Here is a 27704-nt window from a genome sequence, read left to right as displayed (position 1 = left end):
ATGGTAACTACAGCAGGGTTATTTTCATTCAACACAGAGCTAAAAAATGAAGATATTATTCACCGCCTTGTACAGGTAAAAGAGAGGTGTTTTATTTAAGACAATTGACTTGGAAATTCCATATTTAAAGGAGGGTAGAAAATTATTTAAGATTATATTGGCTAAGAAAGGTTTAGTTAGTAGCACAATGCTCAACAGTGACATAAAGTACACATCTCAAAATAAACAAGGGAAAGGCTTGCATGTAAAAAAACGAAACAGTGACAAAGTGGAAGCATTGTTTTGAGGAAAAAACAGTTTACATTAAAAACCAAACTTACTCTGGGAGAACAGGCAGTGCATTTGTCAAAAGCCAGGCTGACGGGAAGGACGTTATCAAATCTTGATAAAAACCCTCGAATCTGCAAGTCAAAGAGATAGGCAGCAATATGATATTAATATTGTGCTGGCTGAGTTTTGCAAGCACCATCTTTTGAAGAAAGTATAGCCAAGATACCCATTATTTGTGGCACAAGTACACAGACTTCAGCAGGCCTTTCTGCTGAAACTGACTTGGCACATGATATGTTTTGGTTGTGCAGGTAGGAGGACTAGCATGCACATTTATCTCACTGTATACAGAAACAGCACCACCTGGAGTTGAAACTTCTTGACTGCAGCAAGCAACAATTGAGAGAAAAGAAGAAAGCATGACGACTGTTGCTACTGAATGTATTGTTCGGGTTCTTGCTCTGCAGCCATTCTGAAATGGAAAAGGTGCACACACTTCTGTTTCCTGCTGCTTGATACTAACCAATTCTGTGTATTACAGAAGTTTTGTGTGCAACTGAAATTTCCAGTCAGCCAGCCAGCTTTAATAAGCCCTTCAGGAGAAACAAAGACGGTAATGTGATCCTGTAGACCAATAAAAGGGATCACCTTTCTTAGTTTTATCTCTTTCCTCCTCAGTGGCTAAAACAGTAATCGCACTGAAGCAAGAGTTTTTTGGCTGACATCTGTGTGTTCTTAAAAGCATGGTTTCATTTTCTTTAAAAAAACACCAAACCATGATTGAGCAGAATCATTAATCCAGAATGGAGCACAGGACCAGTTCTTACAGGTATTTGTTTACAGTAGTTCAATTGCTACTCTAACTGTGAATACAGCATCCACAGATCTATCAAATCCTTGTAAATCTTTTCCAATCCTATGAGTAAAGGATCAAACACTTCAATTCTAAATGTCTTTTTTTTGGGGGGGGGTAACGATCTTTGAATCTTTTAACTGCATGATGCAAACCGTAGTACCTTCCCAAACTCACTAGTTACATGTCCATTGTTGTTTAAATTATGGTATCCTTGCTCAGATTCTTCTACTATTATATAAACCAGCTTATTTTAAGAATATGCTTATATAAATACTTATATAAATAGTAACAGACTGAACATGACTGCGTTAAAGTATATATTCAGAAAATCAGCCTATATGAATTTGACATATGCCTTCTTACTTCAATCACAGTATTTGATATATTGCTACTGTTTATGTTACCTACATCTTACCCTGCACCAATATGACCAGTGCAAGAGGGATGACCCCTTTTAATTTTGAAGTGTCTTTAGAGGAAACAAAATTATTGAACTGGTTCTTTAAATAGACTATTATCTACTTTGCTTTGTAATCTTAAAAAAATAATAATTATCAAAACAACAGTGGGTATTTTATTCTGAAGCAAAAACTGTGGGCAAAGAACAAACTGAGCTGATATTAAGATGTTGAAGAGGGCATGTAGTAAGAAAAGAAAAATTAAATACTAAATTAAAACCCATCCAGGCCATTGCGATGTCATGGTTAGAGTGTGGGACAACAACCTGGGGGATAAGGGTTCAAATCCTTGTTCAGGCATGAAGCTTTGAAGCTGGGTGACTCTGGGCTGCTCAATGCTTCTCCACCTAACCTACACCACAGGGTTGTACTGGGCATTAAATGAAGGGGGAAGGTGGAGAACCATGTATGCCATCTTGAGCTCTTTGGAGGAAAAAGTGGGATATAAATGAAATAAATGAATAAAGAATATAAACAAATGAAACAAACAAACAAACAAACAAACAGACAAATAATAAAATCAAATCTCTGCCACAGACGGTTCAGAGTTACAACGCTTAAGAAATTCTCTGCTAAAAAGGAAATAATTTTACTAATAATTTTTGTGATATAGTTATGTGCATTTGTGTCCAGTTTGTGAAACATTCAGAGAAGATGACTGCTTCACAGCAAGAAGACCTTAAAGGACAAGAAGAAAAATACTACTATGAGAGGAAAAGATCAAATTAATTAGCTTCTGGTCCACCACCTAAATTTGCCCGGATTCAGATAAGCATAAGAAGAGAGAGCTCTGGCCCAAAGAAAGCTCTCCCTCCTAATTCTAAATGGATACGGTATCAGCAAACAGAAGTGGGATAGTATTACATCTTCTTAGCCAGCAGGAAAGCATTTGTGAAAACAATGAGGGAAAAAGAAAAAACTGACCATAAAGGATAACATGTTGCAGTGCAACTATGCATCATTGTACAATCAACTCTTGAAAGCACACACACACACAAACAAACCCTGATGATTTCTTAGCACTTTGTACAGCTTAGCTTTTACAAGCTAGTCTTATCTCAATCTATTTCCTTGCTGAAAAGAGCAAAAGGGTAGTTTTGAAAACGTTAACAGCACTAACAAGTAACAGGAGAATTGTCGGGGTCACTTAAGAGGCAGCATCCACTGGTGACTTAAAAACCCCAATAGTAATTGCACTTTTAAAAACCCCCAAAACTAGTCTTAGTATAATAATCAGTTCAATTACCAATAATTAAAAAGGAAAGCTCTTGCATAAACAGGTCGCTGGATGTCATAGCAAGTGGATTTAACTAGTTAACAATATTGGGTTACATTCAACTAAACCATTGCAAGCCCAGAACGTCTCCTGAAATTGCAGCAGAACTCAACCCTCCACCTCAACGCTCTTCAAATCTGCTTTGTGGGGCGTGTCTTCCAACCCTCTGAAGCAGATTTAGGGACAGCTGAGGGGGCTAAAGTAAGGCAAAGGAGGAGGAAGACGTTATATTGCAGAGGCAACATTTATTCTCCTCGTGCAATAATTTAGTTGGATATAATCTTTTGTAAGGGGGTGGGGTGAACCTCAGGCTCAAGGGCAGCCCTAGCCCTCAGAACCCTCCACAGACCACATCCCCTCTCCTTTCACTACTTCCAGGGGAGACATAAAAAGGTAAAGGTAAAGGGACCCCTGACCATTAAGTCCAGTCGTGACCAACTCTGGGGTTGCGGCGCTCATCTCGCTTTATTGGCCGAGGGCGCCGGCGTACAGCTTCCGGGTCATGTGGTCAGCATGACTAAGCCACTTCTGACGAACCAGAGCAGCGCACAGAAACGCCGTTTACCTTCCCGCCAGAGCGGTACCCATTTATCTACTTGCACTTTGACATGCTTTCGAACTACTAGGTTGGCAGGAGAAGGGACCGAGCAACGGGAGCTCACCCCATCGTGGGGATTCAAACCGCCAACCTTCTGATTAGCAAGTCCTAGGCTCTGTGGTTTAACCCACAGCGCCACCCACATCCCCCAGGGGAGACATACCACATCCCAACCTGGATTCGCACTGGCAAGGCAACTCATGGCCTAGCTCCAGGTGGCACAGAAGCCAGTTCAAAGGAGGTGCAAAGAAACCAGAATTTTTACTATGAGTATTGTCATGGTCGCATACTCATGCTTAGCCATGGGTTCAGTGTTATATGCCAAGTGGGTCTATTTGACACATTTCTATATCAGGACATAGCAAGCCAACGGCGCGTTTATTTTTGGTTTACTAACCTGATGTGGCACAAGCCCAAGAGAGGTGGGAGGTTCATTCATTCTGTCATCACTACTGCTGGCAATGGCATAGCCACTAACAAAAAAAGTGGAGGGAAGGAGATGTATTCAGTTAATTAATTCCATTTATTAACCATCTAGAATTATTATTTTGATTAATTAATTTTATTAATGTTTTGTGAAAACAGGATTCCACCCACACAATTATGACTTACCCTTCTGGGTGCTGCAAAATGGATACCATTAATTCCACAGCAAGGGCTCCTGCTATCATGGCTAATCCTGGTCGACTGACTGTGCACTGTTGATCTAATGTCCGATCCCTGGTGGACTACAAAGGAAGGCAGCTCTCACAATGTTATACTTTCAAGTTCTTTTTATCTGCATAATTGCGCAAAACGTTTTAAAGGCTATCTTTTAAAACGAATGCTAACAAATGGACCACTGTGCTCTCAGGGGAAAATATATATATATATAATGATTTTAAAGTGATATTCTTAATGATAATAATAAAAACACACTGAAAGGTTGCAGAGCCAGTGTGGTGTAGTGGTTAAGAACGGTAGTCTCGTAATGTGGGAAACCGGGTTCGATTCCCCGCTCCTCCACATGCAGCTGCTGGGTGACCGTGGGCCAGTCATACTTCTTTGAAGTCTCTCAGCCCCACTCACCTCACAGAGTGTTTGTTGTGGGGGAGGAAGGGAAAGGAGAAGGTTAGCCGCTTTGAGACTCCTTAAAGGGAGTGAAAGGCGGGATATCAAATCCAAACACTTCTTCTTCTTCTATTAAAAATCAAGGACTATAAAATACAATAACACAATAAGTTGCAATTCACATCAATTATACTTACATCTCCCGGTGCCACAACGTCATTGCAGAAGTAGCAACCAAGTTTGTAACCAGGGATATTTGAAAAGAGCGATGATCCCAGAAGATCGGCTGAAGCTGAAGGATTATTGCAGGGAGAATCGCCCACCTCTTGATGCTTTGGCTTCTTCAGTCCATGTCTCATCACAACAAAGGTGTCAAATCCCAGGGCAGCATTGATTACCAGCTGTACAAAACAATGAAAAGCATAGAAAGTGGTAATCAAATAAAATGCAGGTGAACAAGCAAAAACCTATTTATTGTGGGGTAAAAATTACAGAAATATAGTAATAATAATAATTTTTTATTTATACCCCGCCCCCCCCCCCCCCAGCCAAGGCCGGGCTCAGAGCGGCTTACAAACAATAATAAAAATAAGATGAATGATTACAACTTAAAAACAAAAATAAAATACAACATTAAAATAATGGAACATTAAAATATTAAAATGTAGCCTCATCGCAGGAGGAGAAGGAAAAGAAAAAAGAAAGAGAGGGAGGGAGGGAATCAAATTGGCTCCAAGCCAAAGGCCAGGCAGAACAACTCTGTCTTACAGGCCCTGCGGAAAGTAATCAGATCCTGCAGGGCCCTGGTCTCATGAGGCAGAGTGTTCCACCAGGCCGGAGCCAGAGTTGAAAAGGCCCTGGCTCTGGTTGAAGCCAATCTAACTTCCTTAGGGCCTGAGACCACTAGGGTGTTGTTATTTATGGACCTTGAGGCTCTCCGTGGGGCATACCAGGAGAGGCAGTCCCGTAGGTACGAGGGTCCTAGGCCGTGAATGGCAATATATTGTAAATGTTGTTTACAAAATAAGTTACTGATAGACGAAATAAGTTATTGACAATGCTACTACATCATGGGTACCCAACGTGGCATCCAGGTGCTTTTGACTCTAACTCTTATCCGCCGCAGCCAGGATGTCCAGTGATCGGGGATGATGGGAGCTGGAGGCCAACAACATCTGGAGAACACATTGGTTGCCCCTGTGCTACATGAAGGAGCCTTGGATGCACATATTCCCTCATCACCTTCATGCACTGCAATTCCTTTCCTCCCTCCCTGGCTTGCTGGAAGCCATAGTTATTCTGTGTAAATCCAAACAGAAAACTATGTACAAACCCAGATTGGAAACTATGAGTTGTGTCCAATGGTACCGTTCAGCTGACTGAAGGCTTCCGTAAGTAGAAAAGGGAACAAAGTCATTCTCAGCAACTCCCCTTCCCTCCCTGCAACCTTCATGCCGGCCTGAAATATACTACAGAGGGCTGGGGGACATGCTAGATCAGATGGGAGGAAAGCAACTACTGCAGGGAGACAGGGGAAAGCAGCCAAAATGGCTTGCTTCTCTCCCCATTCCACTGATTGGCATCACTGGTTGCAACTGTTGTGGGATAGTTGGATACAAGTCCATGGCTAGATCCCTGTTTTCCAACTTCGCTTCTATACCTTGACTTAAGATGAGTTCACAAACCCAAGGCAAAAGAGAGAGAGAGAGAGAGAGAGAGAGAGAGAGAGAGAGGTTTAGAGACCCATCCTGTTATCTACTTTGGGATCTTGCCCATATCTTGCTATTTCAACAAAGCTTAGACCAAGAACAAAAAGTACAGTAGTTATATACTCTGATAATTTCATTACATCATTTCATCTGACACTTCACTTCAAAATTATCATATACATAGCCTGTAAACTATTTTTATTTCAGCTTGATGATTTCCACCTCTAGTACTTCTACAGACTGAAAAAACCAGCAGATAATTCTACAGGTCTTCAGTAGCTATTCCCACAAACACATGTAAGCTTCTTTTCTTTTCTAAGTAAGTGGTAAAAACTGCTGAAGACAGAAACTAATAGCCACAACCTGACAGATCAAATACAGTTGCCAGCATTCTTAGTGTTCAACAGACTAGAGTTACCCTTAGGTTATAAGCAAAAGTACATAAATACCTTAAGAAATTATTAATATTTATTCAATTTTTACAAGCCAAATTAAAGTTATGAAAACAAAATTAAAAGAGAAAAAAAACCAAAAGCAGCAGAAGACCAGATCAAAACTCTAAGCTATATATTTTAATACAATACAATCCACATTATCCTTTGCCAGGCAAGTATGCAGAGATATATTCCTGGATACCACTCCCCTTCAAAATATTAGGGTATATACACAGGGTCTTGCCATAAAGGCCAGCCAGAAATGTGATTATAATAATGCGCAAATGGAACTGAGCATGTTACACTAACACTAACAACTAAGCGGTTTCAGTCTGAGGGAGATTCCAAGCAGAAGATGGCTAAGAGCATTAAGTCATTGGGAAATGTTTGCAGTTGAAGGGTTTTGATTTGTGTTAAAACAGCAACTGCAAATGCTTTTGAATGGCCACCACAGACTACAATGCGCTACTTACATCATGGCCTCTGGGATACTAATGAAGTAGGATACCTTTCTCTTGCTGGCTGCAATAACAGCAGGAAGCCACCGGCTTTCCCTGGTGTCCATTAACAAAAAGATGACATCATGGGCATCAATGAGCTCCTCCAGTTGTGTCACATCCTTGCGGGCCTGCTCCAAGGTGACGTCAGAAAAATTTACTGGGTGACCCGGCATTGGGATACTCATATTAAAACCTTCAGCATTCTAAAAAATGAAGCAGAAAGAAAAGAGTAACACACATATTTTCACACAGAATACAACTTTTAACCATAATTAGGTAAACCCACTTGTTAATGTGTTTGGTTATTTCATGTAATTAAGCCAGCAGGCTCCAGAAAAATTGCAATACTGAGGAGGATAGAACCATTTTAATCATCGTAACATGGATTATTTCATCTGGAGGCAGAGACCAGCTCTGCTGTCACAGCACACTTGAGGCCACCATAGCACCACGGTGAAGAAATTCTCCAAAAGCACCTCCAAGAGCTCCTCTGTCAGCTTGGCCAGGGAAGCTGCTGAGCAATGAATGGGCTGGGAGGTACACCAGCAGCATCCATACTCAGGTTCAGTGAATTACATGTGGTAAATGTCAAAACAGTATTTCAGTACACGAAGCACACTCTGATTTGCTAGTTAAAAGAAAATAGTATTTCAAAAATAACCTTGTTATTTGTGTGTACAAACAGGCAAATGGGTTTAATTTTAAAATAACACAGTTAAAAACACAGGGGGACCTAAGACTGCATATAAGATACTGTATTGTTAATACAAAGCTCAGATTTGTTGTGTAGTTGAGCTTATTGACCAGCAGATGGCATAAAAAAACATTATTTCAAATCGCAGTGAATCTTTCAGTAGCGTGAAATAGTACCTTTAAAAAACCACAGGTGGTTGTATCCAACACAGTGCTTCTGAAAGATGGGCAAAGTGGATCTACTAAGGATTGTTGCCCACACAAGTGGGGGGTAGTGTGGCTGAGATGTTTGAGTAAGGTTTTAAAAAGAAGGTAAAGGACCCCTGGACAGTCAAGGCCAGTCAAAGGCCATTACCAGAATTCAGAGCATGAAAGGGGAACACCTAAGCCCACAGCATACTCCTAATACTCCAACCATGATTAGGAGATTTAGGGAAGTTACAATATGTAGTCCCTCAAAAATGGAGCAGTCAGATCCCAAAATCAGAACCCAAATATGAAGGCTGTTGATTACACAACAAAACCTATACACAGGGAGTTAGTTGGAGGATTCACAAGGCTGAGAAATTTAGTTCCGTTTAGTAAAAGCTGTCAATAATTACGAATGGAGAAATATTTTGTATAAGTGAGACAGTTGTGAGACTAATTAAAAAGCTCCAACTGCAATAAAAACCAATAATGAAACTGTTAAATCGAAACAGTTTCCATATGTCTAGTGCAGACAGAGCCTAATTATGACTGGTTTTATTATTCATTTTATTGTTCTTGCTGCCCAGAGTGAACTGATGGGGCAGAAATGTTTATATAAAGCCTTGTGTCCAACAGTTCAGCTTGTGCAACCGGTTTCCACTTGCATAATGGAGCTTCCCTCTCCTCTCCAGCCCTGTGTGCACCCCCAAAATCTACTCCAAAGGATTGGGGAGTAGAGTAGATTTGAGAGTAGATTTTGGCAGCAGACAGGGAGAGCAGAGGAAGGGCAGAACTTAGTGCACGCAGTACTGAATACAACCCAAAATACACAAGCAGAGGCTTGACAACCATATGTCAGGAGTGCTCTGATGGTGTTTCCTGCTTGGCAGGGGGTTGGACTCGATGGCCCTTGTGGTCTCTTCCAACTCTATGATTCTATGATTCTACACAGCACAGTCTTTCAGACAACACCTGTAGGGTTAGTTTTCTTCCATCTTTCCATTGCTGCCTACTGCTTATGTGGTTGGACCTCATCCTAATATAATGTTCTGATAAAGAGCGAGTTAGAAATGTAAATATACAAATAAATATAATTTAGGAAGGTGCTGAATTTTCTACTTCATGCTGCATGGCTTCCTGGTTTAACACTCCAGTACCAGGTTTTCTCTGAGGAAAACTGATGATTGGTTTAAAAGGCTTTCGGTCCAAGGAGAGACACCAGTTAACGGGGAGGCATGCTATTCTTGCCAATTCCCCTCTCAGCTGCAACCCTGTACCCCAAAATCTGTCCTAGACAGTTCCTGAGTCCCCAACTTATCTTTTTTTTGGGGGGGTGCGTGCGCTTGAAGAAGCAATTAGCAGATGCCTTCGTTGCAGCAGTTGTATTAGAAAGATCAACTGGATTCCGCCAACATGTAATATTTTTTTCCTGCAATTGCTGTCTGAAATAATAAGCTGGTATGTCTACTCTCAAGCAAATATAATTAGAATTATCAGTCTGCAATTGCATGCATTCCAAGCAAGGGTCTCTAATAAGGCAGATATACCCTGTATTTGCTATAAATGGTATGGTAGTAGAGATTATTTTTATGGCTGTGTGAATAACACTCTGTGCTAAATGACACTTTTCCTCTGTCACTTCATTTTGATGAAGAACTAAGCACAGCTAAATAGTGCTCAGTTTACTTTTCCTAAACTCTTCCTTTGTGCCTTGTTTTTATTTTGATTGCTTCAAGCAGGTTTAATTTCAGTTCTTTTTTCCATGTAAATGACTAGCTGTCAAAGCTAGTCAGTCACCGTAACATCAGAATTATTTCCTTGTGGGTTAGTTCACTTTTGAAGAATGGGCATGAGAAGAAATCCTAGGCCGTTATTGAAACTAATAAAGTGTTTTGATCATTAAATCACGTCTCAATGCATTTTACTCACCACTCCTGGGAATATTTTTTGGAGCCTGTCTGCTGCTGCAAGTGCTTTGGACTTCCCACCCCCGAGGCAGTCTTCAAATTCATAGAGTGGTTGCCGCACAGGGTTGGAATAAGAAATCTTTGCGTTGTCCACAAATGTGATCTTCCTGACTCCCCATCCCTGAGTAGAAAACCACAAGCAATGAAATAGTTCTTTGAGTAAGGCAAGAATTACCACTAATCTATTTTTTTTTTACTTTTTATTTGTTAAATTTGTATACCGCCCTTTATCCAAAGACACAAGGTGATTCACAACAAAAAAATTACAAAATGAGAACACACAATACATGATATACAAAAACAAACCAATAACCCTTCTCCCACAAACACATTTAAAAGGCCATAGAATGTTAATTGGCCAAAGGCCTAGTTATAAACGTTTTTGCCTTGTGCCTAAAGATATGTAATGAAGGCCCCAGGCAAGCCTCCCTGGGGAGAGCGTTCCACAAACAGGGAGCCACCACAGAAAAGGCCCGTTCTTGTGCTGCCATCCTCCTAAGTGTGGTCAGTAGTGTGCTCATTCCATATTCGATAACTCCTCAGAGAAATCCATCTCACACTTTGAGAACAATTATGCTATTTCAACTAATAGCAAAAGTAAAATAGAAGAGCAGAATGGAATATATGCACTAATCACAGTTTATGTTTTATTTCTGTTAATCCCAGGCTTTACTCAGGACTCAGGTTGATTATTTCACAAGCTGCACTACACCACTAATAAAATAAAGATGCAGCCAATTGATAGAAACCATTTCCCTTCCAAACCCCTGAAGAAGGGTTATATGCACCTTAATTAGATAGTGTTCATTTGTTAAGGTATAGTTTGGCAAATTTTGTACATCTCATTGCAAAGGATACGATGGCCCAGCCTGCTTCCTGCATGTTAACAAGAAGAAGAGTTTGGATTTGCTATCCCGCTTTATCACTAGCCTAAGGAGTCTCAAAGCGGCTAACAATCTCCTTTCCCTTCCTCCCCCACAACAAACACTCTGTGAGGTGAGTGGGGCTGAGAGACTTCAGAGAAGTGTGACTGGCCCAAGGTCACCCAGCAGCTGCATGCGGAGGAGCGGGGACGCGAACCCGGTTTCCCAGATTACGAGACTACCGCTCTTAACCACTACACCACACTGGCTCTTGTGTGAGCACACTTTTGAGCCTCCAGGGTAGGGGCTGTCAAAGAGAGAATCCCATGAACAGGAGGAAGAAAGAAGGACTCTTATTGGACACCTATTTTGCTTCATAGATACTGATACAAAATAATGGGACAGCGTTTGAATATGTGGAGTAGCTTCAGTACTTGCCATCAAAGTTCTGGCTACACTACAACCCAGCGTACCAGCTCCTAGGAGAAGACACTTCACAGACACAACTTTCTCCAGGTCAAGAGTAGGCACTAACCGCCAACACATCAATTTAAGGTTAAGATCCACCGATGATTCAGCTAACCTATAAAATAAAATAGAACAGGAAGTTAAAGAACGGTTATGCTCGCCCCCTTCGGTTGGAACATCAGTACACCACTGATGTCCTTCATCTCCTCTATATTTTAATGAGAGCTTACAATAGTGCATTACATTTTCTTCTTGTCCCCATCTCCAAATACCCAGTATTAAGACAACTAATATCACCACAGTCTAAAAGCTAGAGAACAAAAAAGAAAATCTAACATTTAGGTTCTGCAATAAATTTAGCTGTCTTGGTTAAAGCCTTATGAGCTTTTTATACATGTAACAGAGGCAGCATCACATCATACTATCACATCGTCAGCCGAAGAGATCACTCTTGTACTGCTCTCTCTCTTAGAAGAACCTGTCAGAATTATTCCCATCCAGTAATATAGGAACAAGAACAAAATATCTCCTGTTTGTGTTCCTAGATATGATGTGCTCATTTACAATGGGAAATCAGATAGTGAAGAATTTATAGGGCGACACTGAACAATGTCTGCCTGTTCATGGAATTTAAATTCAACTGGAAGTTGGTTTAAACAATGGAACTTCTGATTTTCTTCTCCCCATTCAGAACCTACCCCCCAAAATGGTTTAAGGGACATTGCTGCACAAGTGACTCTACATTGAATCTTACTCCTAAACAGCAAATAAACAGAACTCAAATTATTAAAAAAAATATTTAATCCTCAGACAGCAATTGCATTTATATAGCACTATTTGCTATTCATTAAAACCCTGTCAGAATTTAAATTGTGCCCCCCCCCAATTTGCTCGTCTATTCTTCTTATTAAAAAATAGTTATTGTAAAATTGTTTAAGCTCTTCTGCAGGAATTAATTAAAAATTAAGGTCAAATTAGAATTTTTAATTATTATAAAATTAATTAATATTATTTGAGCCAGTGGCTGGAATATTTTCCTCACGAACATACTATTGACAGAGTAAATACAGTGGTACCTCAGGTTAAGTACTTAATTCGTTCCGGAGGTCCGTACTTAACCTGAAACTGTTCTTAACCTGAAGCACCACTTTAGCTAATGGGGCCTCCTGCTGTTGCCGCGCTGCCGGAGCACAATTTCTGTTCTCATCCTGAAGCAAAGTTCTTAATCTGAAGCACTATTTCTGGGTTAGTGGACTCTGTAACCTGAAGCGTATGTAACCTGAAGTGTATGTAACCCGAGGTACCACTGTACTGGAAGGATTGTAAATTATGCCAATATTAAATCAAAAATATAAAATGTATCCATGCAATATCCAAATATAACCCTGTTGAAACACTATCTGACACAATCTAGAGAAAAGAATGCTAATCTAAAATATTGATAAACAATTTTGTAAAACGAAACTTGAAATAAAACTATTACCCAGCTAACTTGAATTCTTCAGCTGTCTGGAAAAATATTTTGCTACATACTCCAGCAAACTTCTGCAGGCCATTTTTTCAGATTTCGTGTATTTATTTAAAAGTTAATTTAGCTTTTCATCTAAATATGAAAGCAGAATTTGGCATCAAAATTTATGAAAGTATCAGAATAATTGGAAGAGAAGCCCCAAATGGCTATGTTTAAGCTCTCCTCACAGTTAGGGTGAAAATGTAGCAGGGAAACAGAACAGACCATTTTTCAGCTGCAGATTTCCTGCTTGTTATAACATACAAGTCCTTATGATACTTTTCTAGTCTACAGAACCCCAAGTCTCCCAAGATCCCACAACTTGAATTTAAAAAGAAGGTTTTAAATCTCACCATCTAGGAAGGGAGGAAGAAAAACTTGAAAATGCATTGGTAAAATTGCTGAAAGATCAGAAACAATGAACCATGAGGGGAAAGCCTTTCATCTTTTGGCATTTCTATAATTCTCTCTGTGCACAGTTTCCGGAGGCTGATGGGAGTTTCTCTTTACTAGCAGGAAACAATTTCAAAATTTAAATGCTGTAAAACGACCAACCTTTTCATGACCTGCAGCTTGGCGTCTGTTATGTTATGCAAATTATGTTCCTTTAAGTCAATGTAATAAACAAGTAGTTAACTGTGGTCTTCTGGCTCTGGGTTAAATTTCCAATCTGACTCTCAAGGGAAGCTGCAATTGATGCTTCAGAGGCCCAAATACAAGGGAGGAAGGTAACAAATGATGAGAGATTTGCTGTTCCTAAAGCCAGATTGCATTTCCTACATGGTTCTTTGTGCAAGACTCATAAAACTTAATCAGCAGAATGCAATAGATGTTGTTATGGGATCTCAGCTCAACCTGGCATCCTTCAATCAGTAATGGCAAACAAGCCTCGCAGGCATGATGTGGCGCAAGGATTGTGCTGAGTGTGCTTTAAGGTGCCCTTTCAGCTCATGTAAGACACTGATTAAGTAAAAAAAAAAATGCCTCGCCAGTGCCCTATGTGAGTTGAATGTACCCAGAATCCTCTGTAACAGGTAAGCCTCAAAAAACAATTGTGGAAAGGATTCAATGAAATTTGAAAACCACCAGCACAGCTGTTGCACATAGCTCCCTTGCTAATATACACTAAAACCTCTGCTTACGTCCCGCTCTAATTAGGCCAGTTCCAAGTCGTGACTGCAGCAAACCCGGACGTAAACACAAGGTTTGCCGTGATATAAAAGGATGTCACATAGAGGAGGGAGAAAGGTTGTTTTCTGCTGCTCCAGAGAAGCGGACACGGAGCAATGGTTCCAAACTACAAGAAAGAAGATTCCACCTAAACATTAGGAGGAACTTCCTGACAGTGAGAGCTGTTCGACAGTGGAATTTACTGCCAAGGAGTGTGGTGGAGTCTCCTTCTTTAGAGGTCTTTAAGTAGAGGCTGACAACCATATGTCAGGAGTGCTCTGATGGTGTTTCCTGCTTGGCAGGGGGTTGAACTCGATGGCCCTTGTGGTCTCTTCCAACTCCATGATTCTATGATTCGCGCACAAGCAGAAGCGACTTCTGCCATTTGCGCACGCACAGAAGCGGCTGCCACGTGTGCAGAAACGGGCCGCCGCCGAATGCGCCTGCGCACAACGGCGCTTCTACTATTGACCCGTTTTGCCATAAGGATAGGCCTTCAGAACAGATCATGGACGTGAGTAGAGGTTCTACTGTACAGTGGTACCTCGGGTTACATACGCTTCAGGTTACATACGCTTCAGGTTACAGACTCCGCTAACCCAGAAATAGTACCTCGGGTTAAGAACTTTGCTTCAGGATGAGAACAGAAATCGCACAGCAGAGGCGCAGAAGCAGTGGGACGCCCCATTAGCTAAAGTGGTGCTTCAGGTTAAGAACAGTTTCAGGTTAAGAACGGACCTCCAGAACGAATTAAGTACGTAACCAGAGGTACCACTGTATTCCTTTTTCACATCCAGAAGCTTCCGTAGTTAGGAAGACTGCAATCTACAAGATAATCAAGAACCGAGAGTCCTCAAACTGTTAAAGAAATGGGTATCGATAAGTAAGTACACAGAGTGACCTAACAGCCAAGAGATTCTTAAGGAAAAAATAAAAACAATTCTGTAGACAGTGAGTAAATAGTGAATGAGTCCGTAATGCTAAGAGCTGGCTTCCTCAGGAACTTAAGTGGTATTCCCAACTTGTATTTCTTATCTTGCAAAGCTGCTTTTCAGAGTGTGAAGCCTTGTAATGGTACGTACCTTTTCGGGTCCATGCACTCACTCAGATTGACCATTCTTGGGCCCATACCTCCTTTTTGGTTTTTCTCCCATCCAACAGCTTTTGGACAACCTGCCTCACCAGAGAAAAATAATTGTGTTGAAGAATACAAATGTTGTTTGAGACAGCAAAATCCCACTCATCATAACTGGCAAATTGTTAAAAGTTTGAGTAGTGGAGAACTACAGTTATATGAAGTCACTACTGTAATTTCAAAGGTGTAATTTCGAAGGTGTAATTTCAAAAAAGCTATTGGCTGTTCTAGAATATATTGAAAAGTACTGCCAGTCAATCCAGATTACAAGAATCCAGATTTCACTAGAACTTGCCATAAAAGTGAGACTTTGGATGATAGAATATTTTATTGTGCAGCTGAGGACTTTATAGAGTAGCAACCTATAAAATAAATTCTAGCATACTTTACATTCTGAAGCCAACACATGAGTGCAGATTAAGCTCTGTAATCAGTTTCATAATGCAGCAATTGATTGGCATTGTTGCTAGTGGCAGCTATTTCTTTCTTTTTTTAGCACTGCCTTATTTTAAAAGCTCAGTTTCTTGAGGTTCTTAAATGGGAATCAAGTAATACAAATCAAAGGAATGATAGATCTGACCTACATTCAAACCCTCACTGAGCTACTAAACTCCTCAAGTGGCCCCAAATCACATTTTATCCCAATCTGTGGAGATGAACATCTAAACATACGGTGTATATTAGAAATAAAATGTACAACCCAGTTACTCCAGACAACTAGAAAAGGCCAAAGCAGCTCACAGTTATTAAAACCGGGAGCCAACTGAAAAAAGCGTAACTAGCAGAGAAATCAAATGATCACTAAAACAGAAAAGCATTCAAATGAAAACAGAATGACATAAGAGAGAAAAGGAACTCTTGCCTGTTGCCACTAACTAAATACACCTCTGAAGACTGCAGGGAACACAAAATGGCCCCAGATGATCAGAGACTGGCAGAATCATATGGGAGAAGATTGAAACTCAGTCTACATTGGGAAAAGTTTGCCCAATACATTTTTCTACCTGAGGCAGACAAGATGGGGGTTTCCCCCCTACCCCGCCTTTCCAAACAAAAAGGCCAAATGAACTGGTTTTTTTGTCTGTTTATATTATTTATTAAACTTATATACCACCCTTCATCTGAGGATTACAATACAAAAACACAAAAATACGCAATGTGGTAACAAACAAAAACCCAGAGTTTAAAAAGGGCATAAATTTCTTATTTATCCAAAGGCCTGGGAGAAGAGGAATGTTTTCGCCTGGTACCTAAGAAATGTAATAATGAAGGCGCTAGGTGAGCCTTCTTGGGAACAGCATTCCGCAAGTTGGGAGCCACTGTAGAAAAGGGGGTACACAAAGAAGGGCCTCAGATGATGATCGTAGGGCCCAGGTTGGTTCATATGGGGAGAGGCGGTCATTGAGGCACTGTGGTCCTGAATCTTACTTCAGCACTGATGTGTCAGCCTGCTCCACCATACCTAAAGGCAGCAGGTCAGCTTAGAGGATGCAGGGCAGGCCATGGAACCCACACATCTTTGTTCTTCAGCACTGCACCACTGTTGCCTACTCCCAGTATCTGCTGCCTGACTCAGCTGCCCAACAGGAGAATTTGCCTGGCTTAAAGAACGAAGACTCTGGATTATCCTTGGAACTGGCCTGGCAGCCAATATATAATTGGAGAACAGGACTTGCTGATCTTCCCGAAGCAAATAAAAAGGACTCTTAACGAAGTGATGGGTTCAGAAGGTTGTGGATGAATGGCAAGTGTGCCTTTTTCAGACAAGAAAGCACAAGAAAGAAGGCAACTATGAAGTCAAATGAACGGTCCAAAACAAATTAAGAATCCTATTAGCTGGTTGCCTCTAGCATGATCTCTGGCAATTAATGCCATAGAAACAAGGCTACCTTCACCTTCCTCTTGAACAGCTTTTTGTGAAAAGCTATGTTGATGAGTACACCGTAATGGAAACAACAGAGGCATAAATGGTTTGCAAGTACAGGAAACGCTTTCAAAACTGTCATATGATTTAGAGAGGATGGGCACCTTCCAAGGACTTTTCACTGAAGAGGCCTTTACTGATAGAAGCTTTTAACATACAAAGTCAGGGACAAGTACCACAGTTTTCATCATCACAGCAATATGGAGAGAGAGAGAGAAAAAAAAATATTCTAAGGAGGAATATTGACCACATTACACTAAACACAGAGCCCCAGCAGTCCAAAATGGATTACCTGAATTCTGTGTCACTTGTGGAAGCTTTATTTCAAAAAGGGTGCTGTGTGAAATGTCTCTTGCTCCCTGCATGGTCCTGTCTCGGAAGCAGAGCACTTGAACAGAATGAAGGTGGCTGCCCCTGTCAGAAATAAAGAACTCTTTAACAGCAGCAGAGCCAGAAAGCCAGGATTAACAACAAGTAATTATCCGAATGTGATGCCAAGAAAATTTCCCAACAGGATTTGATTTGGATACAGTCCAACAGGCCATATACATTTTCGAGAGACAAACCTATTCACTGTAATAAGGAACAGCAAGATGAACAAGTGCACCAGAAGCAATCTGCGAGAGCAATGTGCTCTGCTAAACCACATAGCAGAAGAATCACCACTGTTTCAATAGACAGAACCTATGGGAGGGCTCTTAAGAACTGCAATCTTCATTTGTAAATTCTTGGTATGCATTGTACAATTGGCTCAGCCAAAGGTCAGTTCAGGGTTATCACACAAAACTGAAATTTGAAGGAGACTCTTGCCCTGACAATACTGTAGAAAATCCCAAAGCTCATAAATTAATACCATGTTTTGGTGATCTTTCCAGAGAATGCTACCAATCCTAACCATAACCAAGGGTACTATGAAGTGCAGTTCATCGTCTGATGAAAGGATTCCATCAGCATACTAGAGCAGGAATGCAGTTTTTAGTGATTCCCTGCCCCCCTCACTAAATCCAATCCAGAGGGCTGGATAACCTTCTGGAAATTAAGGAGGCAAGGGGAGCTATGGGACTTGCTTCGAGGTAAATGGGTTTAGGTTTGTAGCCATGGGGAAAGCCACATTTAAGGAATCGTAATAAATACCATCTGTGTGCTGCCAGGACCAAGATGTTTCTCAGTGGCCAACCAGGATACTGGGCAAAATTACAGGGATCGTAAACACCAATTGTCACCTGCAAAGAAAAAAAGATACCATTAACAGTTAATACAAGAGGATTAGCACTTACTGAATACTACTGATATGTACTGTATGCTAATTTTATTTGACCACAGTACAACTGTAAATATGCAAGGGACACAGAGCTGAACATATACAATTGTAACCTTGCAGCACATCGGTTTTCCATTTACATTCTAACATTCATCAGCTTGCGAGACAAGTGCCATCAAGGAACGCACAAGCTCTACATGTAGCATCTTGGATAAAGAAAGCAGATCTGCTGGCAGGAGAGGGAAGAAACCTGATGTGTGGTGAAACCCCTACCCAGCAGCAGGTGCCTGAGTAGCTGCCCCAGACAAAAGGCTAAATTAACGGAGTTGGCTAATGACTAGAGGAGTCTGTGTTATTAAACATGCCTGCCCTTTTATTTAAAAAGCAGGGAGTGAGGTCTACTTCCTAGTGTGCAAGAGAGAAAGGAGCAAAATCCAGCCTCTTCTCTTATCTTGTAACATTCAGTTGTTCTGAGCCATTTTACCCCAGAAGCTGGTTCACTTATGGCAGGCATGGCCAAACTTGGCCCTCCAGATGTTTTGGGACAACAATGCCCATCATCTCTGACCACTGGTCCTGGTAGCTAGGCATGATGGGAGTTGTAGTCACAAAACATCTGGAGGGCCGAGTTTGGCCATGCCTGACTTATGGCATCAGAGCTAGGCTGAAGAAAAGCCATAAAGTATCTGAGCACAGCAAGGTAAAGTAAGTGACCTCCAGCACTTAGAAAAGTCTGACACCAAACTACCCTATGTAAAATCCTCTTTCAGATATCCAACTAACTTACGCAAAATCCTCTTTCAGATATCCAGCTAACCTGCTCTCCTCTCCCACCCTCATCAAGAAAAAGCTTATGGATCTAGGAATTATTTTCATGTGCTGTGAAGCCAGTAAATGGAGTCAAAGGTGTAAAAGAGAATTGCAATAGAGAATCTTGTGTTCAGGGTGGGTTTTACCTTTTCCTTGTGATCAGAAAAGAAGTCATCCCAGTTTCTGAGCAAGGAGACAAGGACAGAATCGTCGTGGTACTTGATTAGAAAAAAAGGCAGAGCTGTAAGGCCTTCTTTCTGACAAAGTTCATCATATGCATTCTGGAGAGCTTCAATCTAAAACGAAGACAGAACACAGGCTTGCTCAATTCAGTGTTGTTTCTTAAATGCTACTTAGTTCAGACTGAGATTCATGCCGCCTGAAGTCTAGCCACCAACCCATTTCATCACACGCAGGTCACTAGTGTACCAAGGCCACCTATGTGCTCAACAGCAATGACAAAGGCACTCAGGAACAAAATTGTCACCTGTTCTACACATCACAACCACACAGAAGGCAGAGGACATCCCTCTCTCCACTTTCCATCCAGGAAAACAAGAGGTATTTTCACAGTTTAAGGATATGTTACAGCCCAAGAGTAGGACTGAAGGTCATGAAGCAGTGTTGGTGAGGGTTATTGCCTGGGGCGAAGGAATGCGGCCTTAGGAAACCCAGAGGTACTCCTTTAAGTACACTATACAGGAATGGAGTTCCATAAATAAAGAAGTAATGGGTGGGATTCAACTAAGTCATCGTGTGCAGGGAACAAGGTTCAATCATGCAGTGGGACTTCCCTCCTTCCCTCTGCATGCCCCTTCCCTGCCTCTAAAGCAGTTATGGAGGGCTGGAAGGAAACCCAAAACAGGTTTAGGAGTACATGGGAGGAGAATGGGGGTAAATCCCATTGAATGAACAGACCTTGTTCCATGCATGCATACCCCACTTAGTGCTACAATGAATAAACCATTCTGACAATGATAAAGTTCTAAAAGTTTTAGGTTAGTAGTGTTGTTGTTGTTGTTTTTTAAAAAATACCTGAGTAGCTGAGAACTTTGCACCTAGGCACACAGGCTGCTGAATCAAAGGGATACCTTCTGGGAGACAAAGTGCAGGGTAACAAAACCAGTAATAGAAACGATATCTCTTCAAATCCTAAGGAGGAAATTGTATAAACATGTTAGAACATTTTAAAACTACAATAATGAAATAACTGCAAAACGTAATAGCTTGGAAAGAGTTGTTTGATCCAATGACTACTATTAAAATTAGTCATTTAGCGAATACATAATGCAGCATTCCCAATGTACCCATGCAATGTCAGACAACTGGGTACTGCCATAAACTACACTTCACTGACATGCACAGAGAGAATAGCAGAGGGGAAGCATATAAAACTTTTAGGCCATCATAGGCTACAAAGTGCCAATTAGGAATAGGATTCAAGGAACCCAATTCTGTAAAATCAAAATTAGGAGCCATCACATTCACTGTGGCATTGCTTTTACAGTGACACACAACATTTTCTTATACAGTACAAAACTAGGTCCTTAATAAATTAGAAAGTACCACTTGCTCTCATTTTTCTATACGTCAGAGATAGCAAGGGATATTTCCAGACACAGAAGATTCCTTTCCCGGAATCACAGGAGATCGCAGTGTAAACCTGACATTTCAGCCTGGGCGCATTAGATTCATGACCCATCAGCTAGTCTTCATTGACTATTAGGCAAATGCTTTGTTTTTAGCTGTGAATCATCTAAAAAATTTTAAAAAATAAAAAACACCATTTACTCACAGCAAATGTTAATAGGATAAATCTGTTCAGTAAGACAGGATTCTCAACAGCAGTCCCTGATGTTATTGCATCCCATATCTAACAGTAGAAAAGAAGAAGAAAATCATCAATAAAGGTATTAGAATTTGTCTCATCATTGCAACAATATTAATATATACTGTTCTTATATGTTTTATGCCACCAAGTCAGAATAGACTTACTTAAATAAATGGACTAATGTTAGCTTAGTTTGAGCATGCACGTGAACGATAATCATACATAATGCTGAACAGGGAAAGAAGAATTCATTTCAGATGGGGAGAACACATGTAATTCTGTGGACTGCTCTCTTTCCTTCTTTGTGCATCTGAATTTCTCCCATGGAGAGCTTTCACTTTCACGCTGTATCTGAAATTTATTTCAAATGCAAAGGCCTAGAGAGACCCCTGAACTCTCCGAACAGCATATGCTAGAAATATAAAAGGTATTTTGAAAACCGTGTAACAGTAATCTACATTCTTTACAAAGCCAAATACATGAAGGGCATTCCTACACTGCAAATTTAAACAGCATTAACAGTCAAGGTTTCATTCCAATATTGCCATTAGAATTCTCAGCATTCTCACAAAGCTACAAATGATAGTTATTTCAGAAAAAAACTTCAGAATTAAACCAGCTTATGAGTACAGTACAGGCATAACATTTGCATCAGTTATCACAATCCTTGATTGAGCCCAATGAACTCAGTGGGAAGGCACTAAATGCTTAAATAAAAGGAGTTCCTTGAAATAGTGGGTATATTGGTTAATGTATTTGCTTCCCAATGGTATAATATCTGCCATATAGGATGACAGAGGGCAATAAACTCAATAAAGCAATCTGTGTTGAGATTTGTCATCTTAGCCTTTATTTTCCTACTCCTTGGATAGCATCAAAACAGGTCACCAAAGCCAATACCACACGACAATATATATATATTTCTGACAATATATGGCACTGAAATTGCTTAATCTCATTCTTGAAGTCAGCCTGAGAAACAAATAATGAAATCCTGCACACACTCAACTTGAGAGTAGGCATTCTGGAACTCAGTGGAGCTCTCTTCAAAATAAGCATGTACAGGATCACATTGTAAATTGCTTCCCAAAACAGGATCACAACTTCATAGGTCCTTTTCGTCATTGCCACAGTTTCGATGCTGTTTTTAAAAGTGACTTCCAATAGTAACACTTTTATCTTGCCTTATTTGCGGCTTGCTCAAGAAGAAGCTTCTTATCACAGGATTTGAATGCTTCCAAAGTATTGGTGTTATACAATGTTCCAATAGCAGGACAGCAATGTGCTGGTGTTGGGGCATTCCTAAGGAAAAAGACAAAAACTATATTCCAGTATTTGTTATGGTGTTAACACAAACCAGAGCTATTGGTACTCTGCACATTTCCCTCCCAAAGATCTGGAAATAAACTATGAAAAACTGGATATTTTATTCAGTTTTGCAAGGCTGCTACGTAGGGGTGGGTGGTGGAAAACCCATGGACCCCTCAGATGCTGTTGAACTACAACTCCCATCATCCCTGATCACTGGCCATACTGGCAGAAGCTGATGGCAACTGTGTGTCCCACAATATCTGGAGGACCACAGGTTCCCCCACCCCGATCAATATACACTGCATATCCAAACCAGAACAATTTCAAACTCATCTAACATTTATTTGAATGGATCTCAGCCGCAGAGGGAAAAGGAATAGAAGTTGGATTAGATGTCTCATAAAAATATAGCTATGGGAGAAGAACCAGAAACTGAGTGAGGCACATTTCCAACCAGAAACAGAATACAAACAGTTATGCCTATGGCCACTGTTCTTCAGTTTTGCAGAATCTCCACCTGGTTTGTCAAACTATGTCAAAAAGAGGAATAGGACCATGGATTCGCTTTCATAAGTAGAGATTTATGTCCTCTTTTTACAGCTGGGATGGGGCTTTAAAAACCACACCTGACATGTTAAAAGGCATGCATTGAAAGTTCATGCTAATCTGCTGGAAGTCACAAAAACCATAGATCATTTTATCTCTAGAATGCCACGCCCTTTACATAGTATTGCTCATCAAACATTTCTGTTTTCCTACTGACCATTTGAAGTGACTCCCCCTGCTCCTCTGACAATCTTCAAGGATCTTGCTTGAGTTTACAGGGCTCTTAACAATCTGGGTCCAAGATACCTCAAGGACACCTGTTCCTTTATATCCCTGCCTGATCACTGAAGTCCCCCATCACTTGGCTGCACAGCTTGTATCTAGCAGGAACCATGCATTTAATTCAGAGACCCTAGTTTTATGGAACACTTGTCATGTCACACTTCCTCTCCTCTCCACAAATTCATTCTACCTTCATGTGAATGTGAAAAGGTACTGACAGTCCTTTGTTTTATGTTTATATATTAAAATTTCATTCAGAATTCCAGTGCTGAGAAACATTTTCCCACCATGGTACCAAATGATAGGATGGGGTATAGTAAAAGTGAAAAGGACAACACCTAAGCGTCATTAAAACCAGTAAATGAGGAATGGTGTGCAAAAAAGCATTCTCACATAAGCGTTTTTGAAGGGCCATTCTAGTTCTTTTTTTAAAAAAAAAGAAGTCTTGATTTTTTGGGGTACTAGGAGGCAAAGTAGGTTGGTGTGGGAGAAATGGAATTGCTCTAATGCAATGTCAGCATTGTGAGGATCCAGAATGGAAAAATCTAAAAAGAACAGCACAGATATTGCTACATATGAAAGCATATGTCAAGCCATATTGGCTACTTGCAAGTGGAGAAATAAAATAGAGAAATAAAGATAACATAGGAACCATTTAAGTTACTTACATATCAAAAGCACTAAATTCCAGTGTTAAACGAGCTGGCATACCAGCAGGATCTCCTAGAAGAACAAAACAAAAAAAGTTTTTTAGAATGGCTGTATCTATGGGTATATGTTTGATGGTACATTTTTCCCATAAGGGAAGCAACATTGTGTGCTAGACAAGGAACAATCTTAATATACTCCCTCATAAGATTGCTTAATAACTGAGTATATATGCGCTTTCCTCACAAGATATTATTTCCTCATATGGCGGTTTCATAACTGGTTCCCCATTTCACAGAAGAAATATTGTATGAAGGACAATGTGATTGAAAAGGACGTATTTCTGCTTCCTCCCCCCCCCCTTCACCCACCCACCCACCCCTGTAAGGTAAAGTAGATAGCCTAGATAAATAATTTGGGGTTGTAATTTTTCCCTGTTCAATTTGAAGAGGCAGTGGTATGCAGTCAGTGGGCTCCTTCACACATATTAATGGAGGAAGAGTGAAACACCAGCTGTTCAAGAAAGAGGAAAGGAGTTAACAGAGAATAACTATAAAGTACTTCCTATTTCTCTGTTCCAGATAGGCGAAACAGAAATAAATTTGCCTATCAGTACCCACAGACTCCTGCCATCCAGAGCAAGCTAGCCTCCTAAGCTTAGATAAAACATAAGGGGCTTAAGTTTGAGTTTAAAAAGATTTCCACAGACTTGACTTGGGACTGTGTTGTTGCAGTGCAGGGACATGCCACTTCTAGCTTTAATAAGTTCTCAAGTGTTTAGGGCCAGTTTATTTGAAGGATCGCTTTACTCTCCCTATATGCCCAACAGACTGCTTCAATCTGCAGAACAGACAGTTTTACAAGGGGCACGTCATGTTTGCTCCATGCTTCCAAGGAACAGATCTTTCAGTGTGGCAACCACTACAGTCTGGAACTCCCTGCCCATTGATATTAGTCAAACACGTTTATTGCTTCTGGTGCCTTCTAAAAGCTTTGTTAATTATTGCATGAATTTCAACATACCATTTTATTTTATATATTTTCAAACCACCAGTTTTACTTATACAGTGGTACCTCGGTTTATGAACTTAATCTGTTCCCGAATTCTGTTCTTAAACCGAAACCGTTCTTAAACCGAGGTGTGCTTTCCCTAATGAGGCCTGCTGCCGCCAGTGCCCTTCTACCGTTCAGCTTCCATTCTTAGACCGAGGTAAAGTTCGCAAACCAGGACACTACTTCCGGTTCTGCGGAGTTCATAAACCAAATAGTTCGTAAACAGGGCTGTTCTTAAACCGAGGTACCACTGTATTTTGGGGAAAACATAGGGGAGTTTGTTTTCAACATTTGATCTTATCAGTATTTTGATGTATATTTTATACTGCTTTATATAAACTGCTTAGAAGTCTTGATGATTAAACGGTATACAAATATAAATGAGTACATTTTTTTCAGTGACATGGATGGACACTGAAGTTGAAGCCTCTGCAGGGGGCCCACAAAGCATCTGCATCAACTGAAAACCCCGAGATCCTATGCACGTTTGGCTCAAAAGTTAACTGCCGCTCAGTTCAGTGGGTCTTACTCCAAATGAAATGTGTGGGGTTGGCTACAATATCCTATGCCGCGGAATTCGAGAGCGGCGCTTACCGTCCAGTAAACATGCGCAGGAGGAGAAGGTTACACTTCGCGTAGTGAAGCAATGCTATAATTGCTTCATTTTGCCAGCATACACGTCCTCAGCATCGTGAGAATCTGCCTTTAACCTGCGCAGGGCGTGATCCAGCAGCATGAACCACTGTTACTGGGGTCCACAATCCCTCCCACCCACCCACCCCCGGAGAAGAGAAACGGCCCACGGTGTACTTGCCATTATAGTAATAGCCTCTGATCGCCTTGGGGGTCTCGTCGAGCTTGTACTCATTGAGCTTCTTCTGGGTCAGCTCATGCCAAAAGCCAGCATCCAAGGCGCTGCTGAAGGGGACAAACTGCAGTTTGGGGGGTCCACCTTCCGCCGGGTTCCGCGTTTCGTTACCCTCGCTCGTCATTCTCCTGCTGCTGCTGCTGCTGCTGCTTCAGCGACGTCTCTGGAACTCACCGCGCAAGAGTGAACAGCACAGGGTTCGAGAGCTGCGCAAGCCAAGAAACAGGGCTAACTTCTCACCCGCGGGAGCAGCCTTCCTCCGGAACTAACTTCCTCGCTTCGCCCATTCAACGGATCGCCGGACACCGGAAGCCGCCGCCGCCGCAGAGCGCCGCCATCTTCGTCCCGCCTCGTGACATGCGCGCAGGGCCACGGAAGTTTAGAACCTTTGAAGCGGAAAGGCCGTGCGGGAGCTTTCTTTATCTCTATGAACGCGGGGCGGCCGCCAGCGCAGAACAACATAGAGATAGGGCAACCGTAGGCTAGTCACGCTCCTTCCCCCACTTCCGGTTCCGTTTGGAAGCCGCCGCTTGAGGGCGGCTGATATAGAGAGGGAAGAGGAGCTTCCCAAAATTACAACGCTCACGCGTATACGAGTACAGTTCCAAGTTTCTAGTTATATGAGTTGGTTGCTGCGGAAATTCCGCGAGGGACTGGAAGTGTCGATATAGTTTTAAGGGGGTGGGGGGTGGGGGGGGTGAGTGGCTGGCAGGTCCCCCTTGGGACAGCCGAGCGCATTGGAGACGACAGTCTGGGGCAAGACCCGCTGACGTTTGTCGGGGTTGTGTTGTCCCGCATGTCCAACGTGGGAACCAGTAAGGAGGCGGGGAGGGCACTGCGCGGCATTTTCAAGCCGAGGCGCCTCTCTCTGCCGTGTATAGTCGAGCTCGGCTTCACGTTAGCCTCCCCTTCGGAAGGTTTGTCAAGCGGTGGCTGCAGCTTGCATAGCCACCAGTTACCTCCGCAGGGAGTTCGCCTGCTGCCTTCCACCCGCGGGAAGGTTTTTGCTGTCGGGCGGTTCCTCCTAAAGTGTTTTTTTCCCTTATTTTTTCGTGTGATTGTAGTCTGTGCCTCCATTTACCACAACAACCCCCTTGCGGGTTTCTAAGTGACCCAAAGACAAATTCGTAGTAACGCAACCCCGAAACTCAGCAAACCACCCGCTTTCTTCCACTCAGGGTTTTTATAAGCAGACACACACGCCGTGGGAACTGGCATCTTCCGGACCACAAAAAGGAGAAGGCACGAAGCACTTGTATTTGACAATACAAGTAAATCACCAGTGGGATCCCAGTACGATGAATTTGACCATAGGACTGTGATAGATGTCTCCCCCCCCGCCCCCGCCCTCCAAATCTTTTCTGAGAAGCTGCACAGGAAGGAAATCTCTCATTGGGTTCAGGGGAGGCTTCCCTTGAAGTGAAAGGAACTTCTGATGAGACTTTTGTCAGGATGTTGACAGGGAGAGAAAGTTGGTAATTGCCCCCACCCCCGCCCTTCCTTGCAGCTGCTATTTACTTAACAAAAGCTGCGCTTCACCTTGTTTCATGGAGCTCTGTTTGCTGGGATGGTGATGAACCCCTGCCCTACTTCGCATTCCATAACCATGTCAATCATAACAAAACAAATTCCTTCCAGTAGCACCTTAAAGACCAACTAAGTCAGTTCTTGGTATGAGCTTTCGTGTGCATGCACACTTCTTCAGATACACAGTGTATCTGAAGAAGTGTGCATGCACACGAAAGCTCATACCAAGAACTGACTTAGTTGGTCTTTAAGGTGCTACTGGAAGGAATTTGTTTTGTTTTGACTATGGCAGACCAACACGGCTACCTATCTGTAACATGTCAATCATGGCTGCTCATGGGTCACAGGTGCCTGCCAGGTTGTGCCTGCTGTGACACCTGCAACAATAAGTGACACAGCTTCTCATCAGTACCTGAGTTCTGTACCGTTTAAATGTTGGATTGTTTAGAAGCTGAATGTTACCGCCCCTACTTTTGTACTACCCATGCGTTAGAAGC

General features: G+C 41.6%; 1 protein-coding gene across 2 annotated transcripts in view; it reads right to left on the bottom strand.

Moving 5' to 3' along the window:
* The window catches only part of ATG7 (autophagy related 7), a 98797-nt gene extending 72600 nt beyond the window's left edge, over window positions 1–26197 (bottom strand). Inside the window, exons 1-16 of one of the 2 annotated variants that reach the window (XM_081848029.1) lie at window positions 25627–26197; window positions 23780–23834; window positions 22157–22274; window positions 20937–21014; window positions 20177–20293; window positions 19288–19437; window positions 18205–18293; window positions 17363–17484; window positions 15094–15184; window positions 11302–11446; window positions 9963–10121; window positions 7160–7354; window positions 4706–4909; window positions 4071–4186; window positions 3856–3931; window positions 321–401 (exon numbers count right to left, since the gene is read on the bottom strand). In XM_081848029.1, the coding sequence (XP_081704155.1) occupies window positions 321–401; window positions 3856–3931; window positions 4071–4186; window positions 4706–4909; window positions 7160–7354; window positions 9963–10121; window positions 11302–11446; window positions 15094–15184; window positions 17363–17484; window positions 18205–18293; window positions 19288–19437; window positions 20177–20293; window positions 20937–21014; window positions 22157–22274; window positions 23780–23834; window positions 25627–25804 (1974 nt within the window). In that variant the 5' untranslated portion in view covers window positions 25805–26197. The remainder of the gene's footprint in view (window positions 1–320; window positions 402–3855; window positions 3932–4070; window positions 4187–4705; window positions 4910–7159; window positions 7355–9962; window positions 10122–11301; window positions 11447–15093; window positions 15185–17362; window positions 17485–18204; window positions 18294–19287; window positions 19438–20176; window positions 20294–20936; window positions 21015–22156; window positions 22275–23779; window positions 23835–25626) is intronic. The other variant, XM_081848028.1, reaches the window with a different exon arrangement.
* Between the last annotated feature and the right edge of the window lie 1507 nt (window positions 26198–27704).

This window comes from Podarcis erhardii, assembly GCF_964252035.2.
Source record: "Podarcis erhardii genome assembly, chromosome: 2".
In the NCBI taxonomy this organism is placed as follows: Eukaryota; Metazoa; Chordata; class Lepidosauria; order Squamata; family Lacertidae; genus Podarcis; species Podarcis erhardii.
Note: the sequence above shows the minus strand (reverse complement) of the source record. Positions and strands in the feature narration are given on the sequence as shown.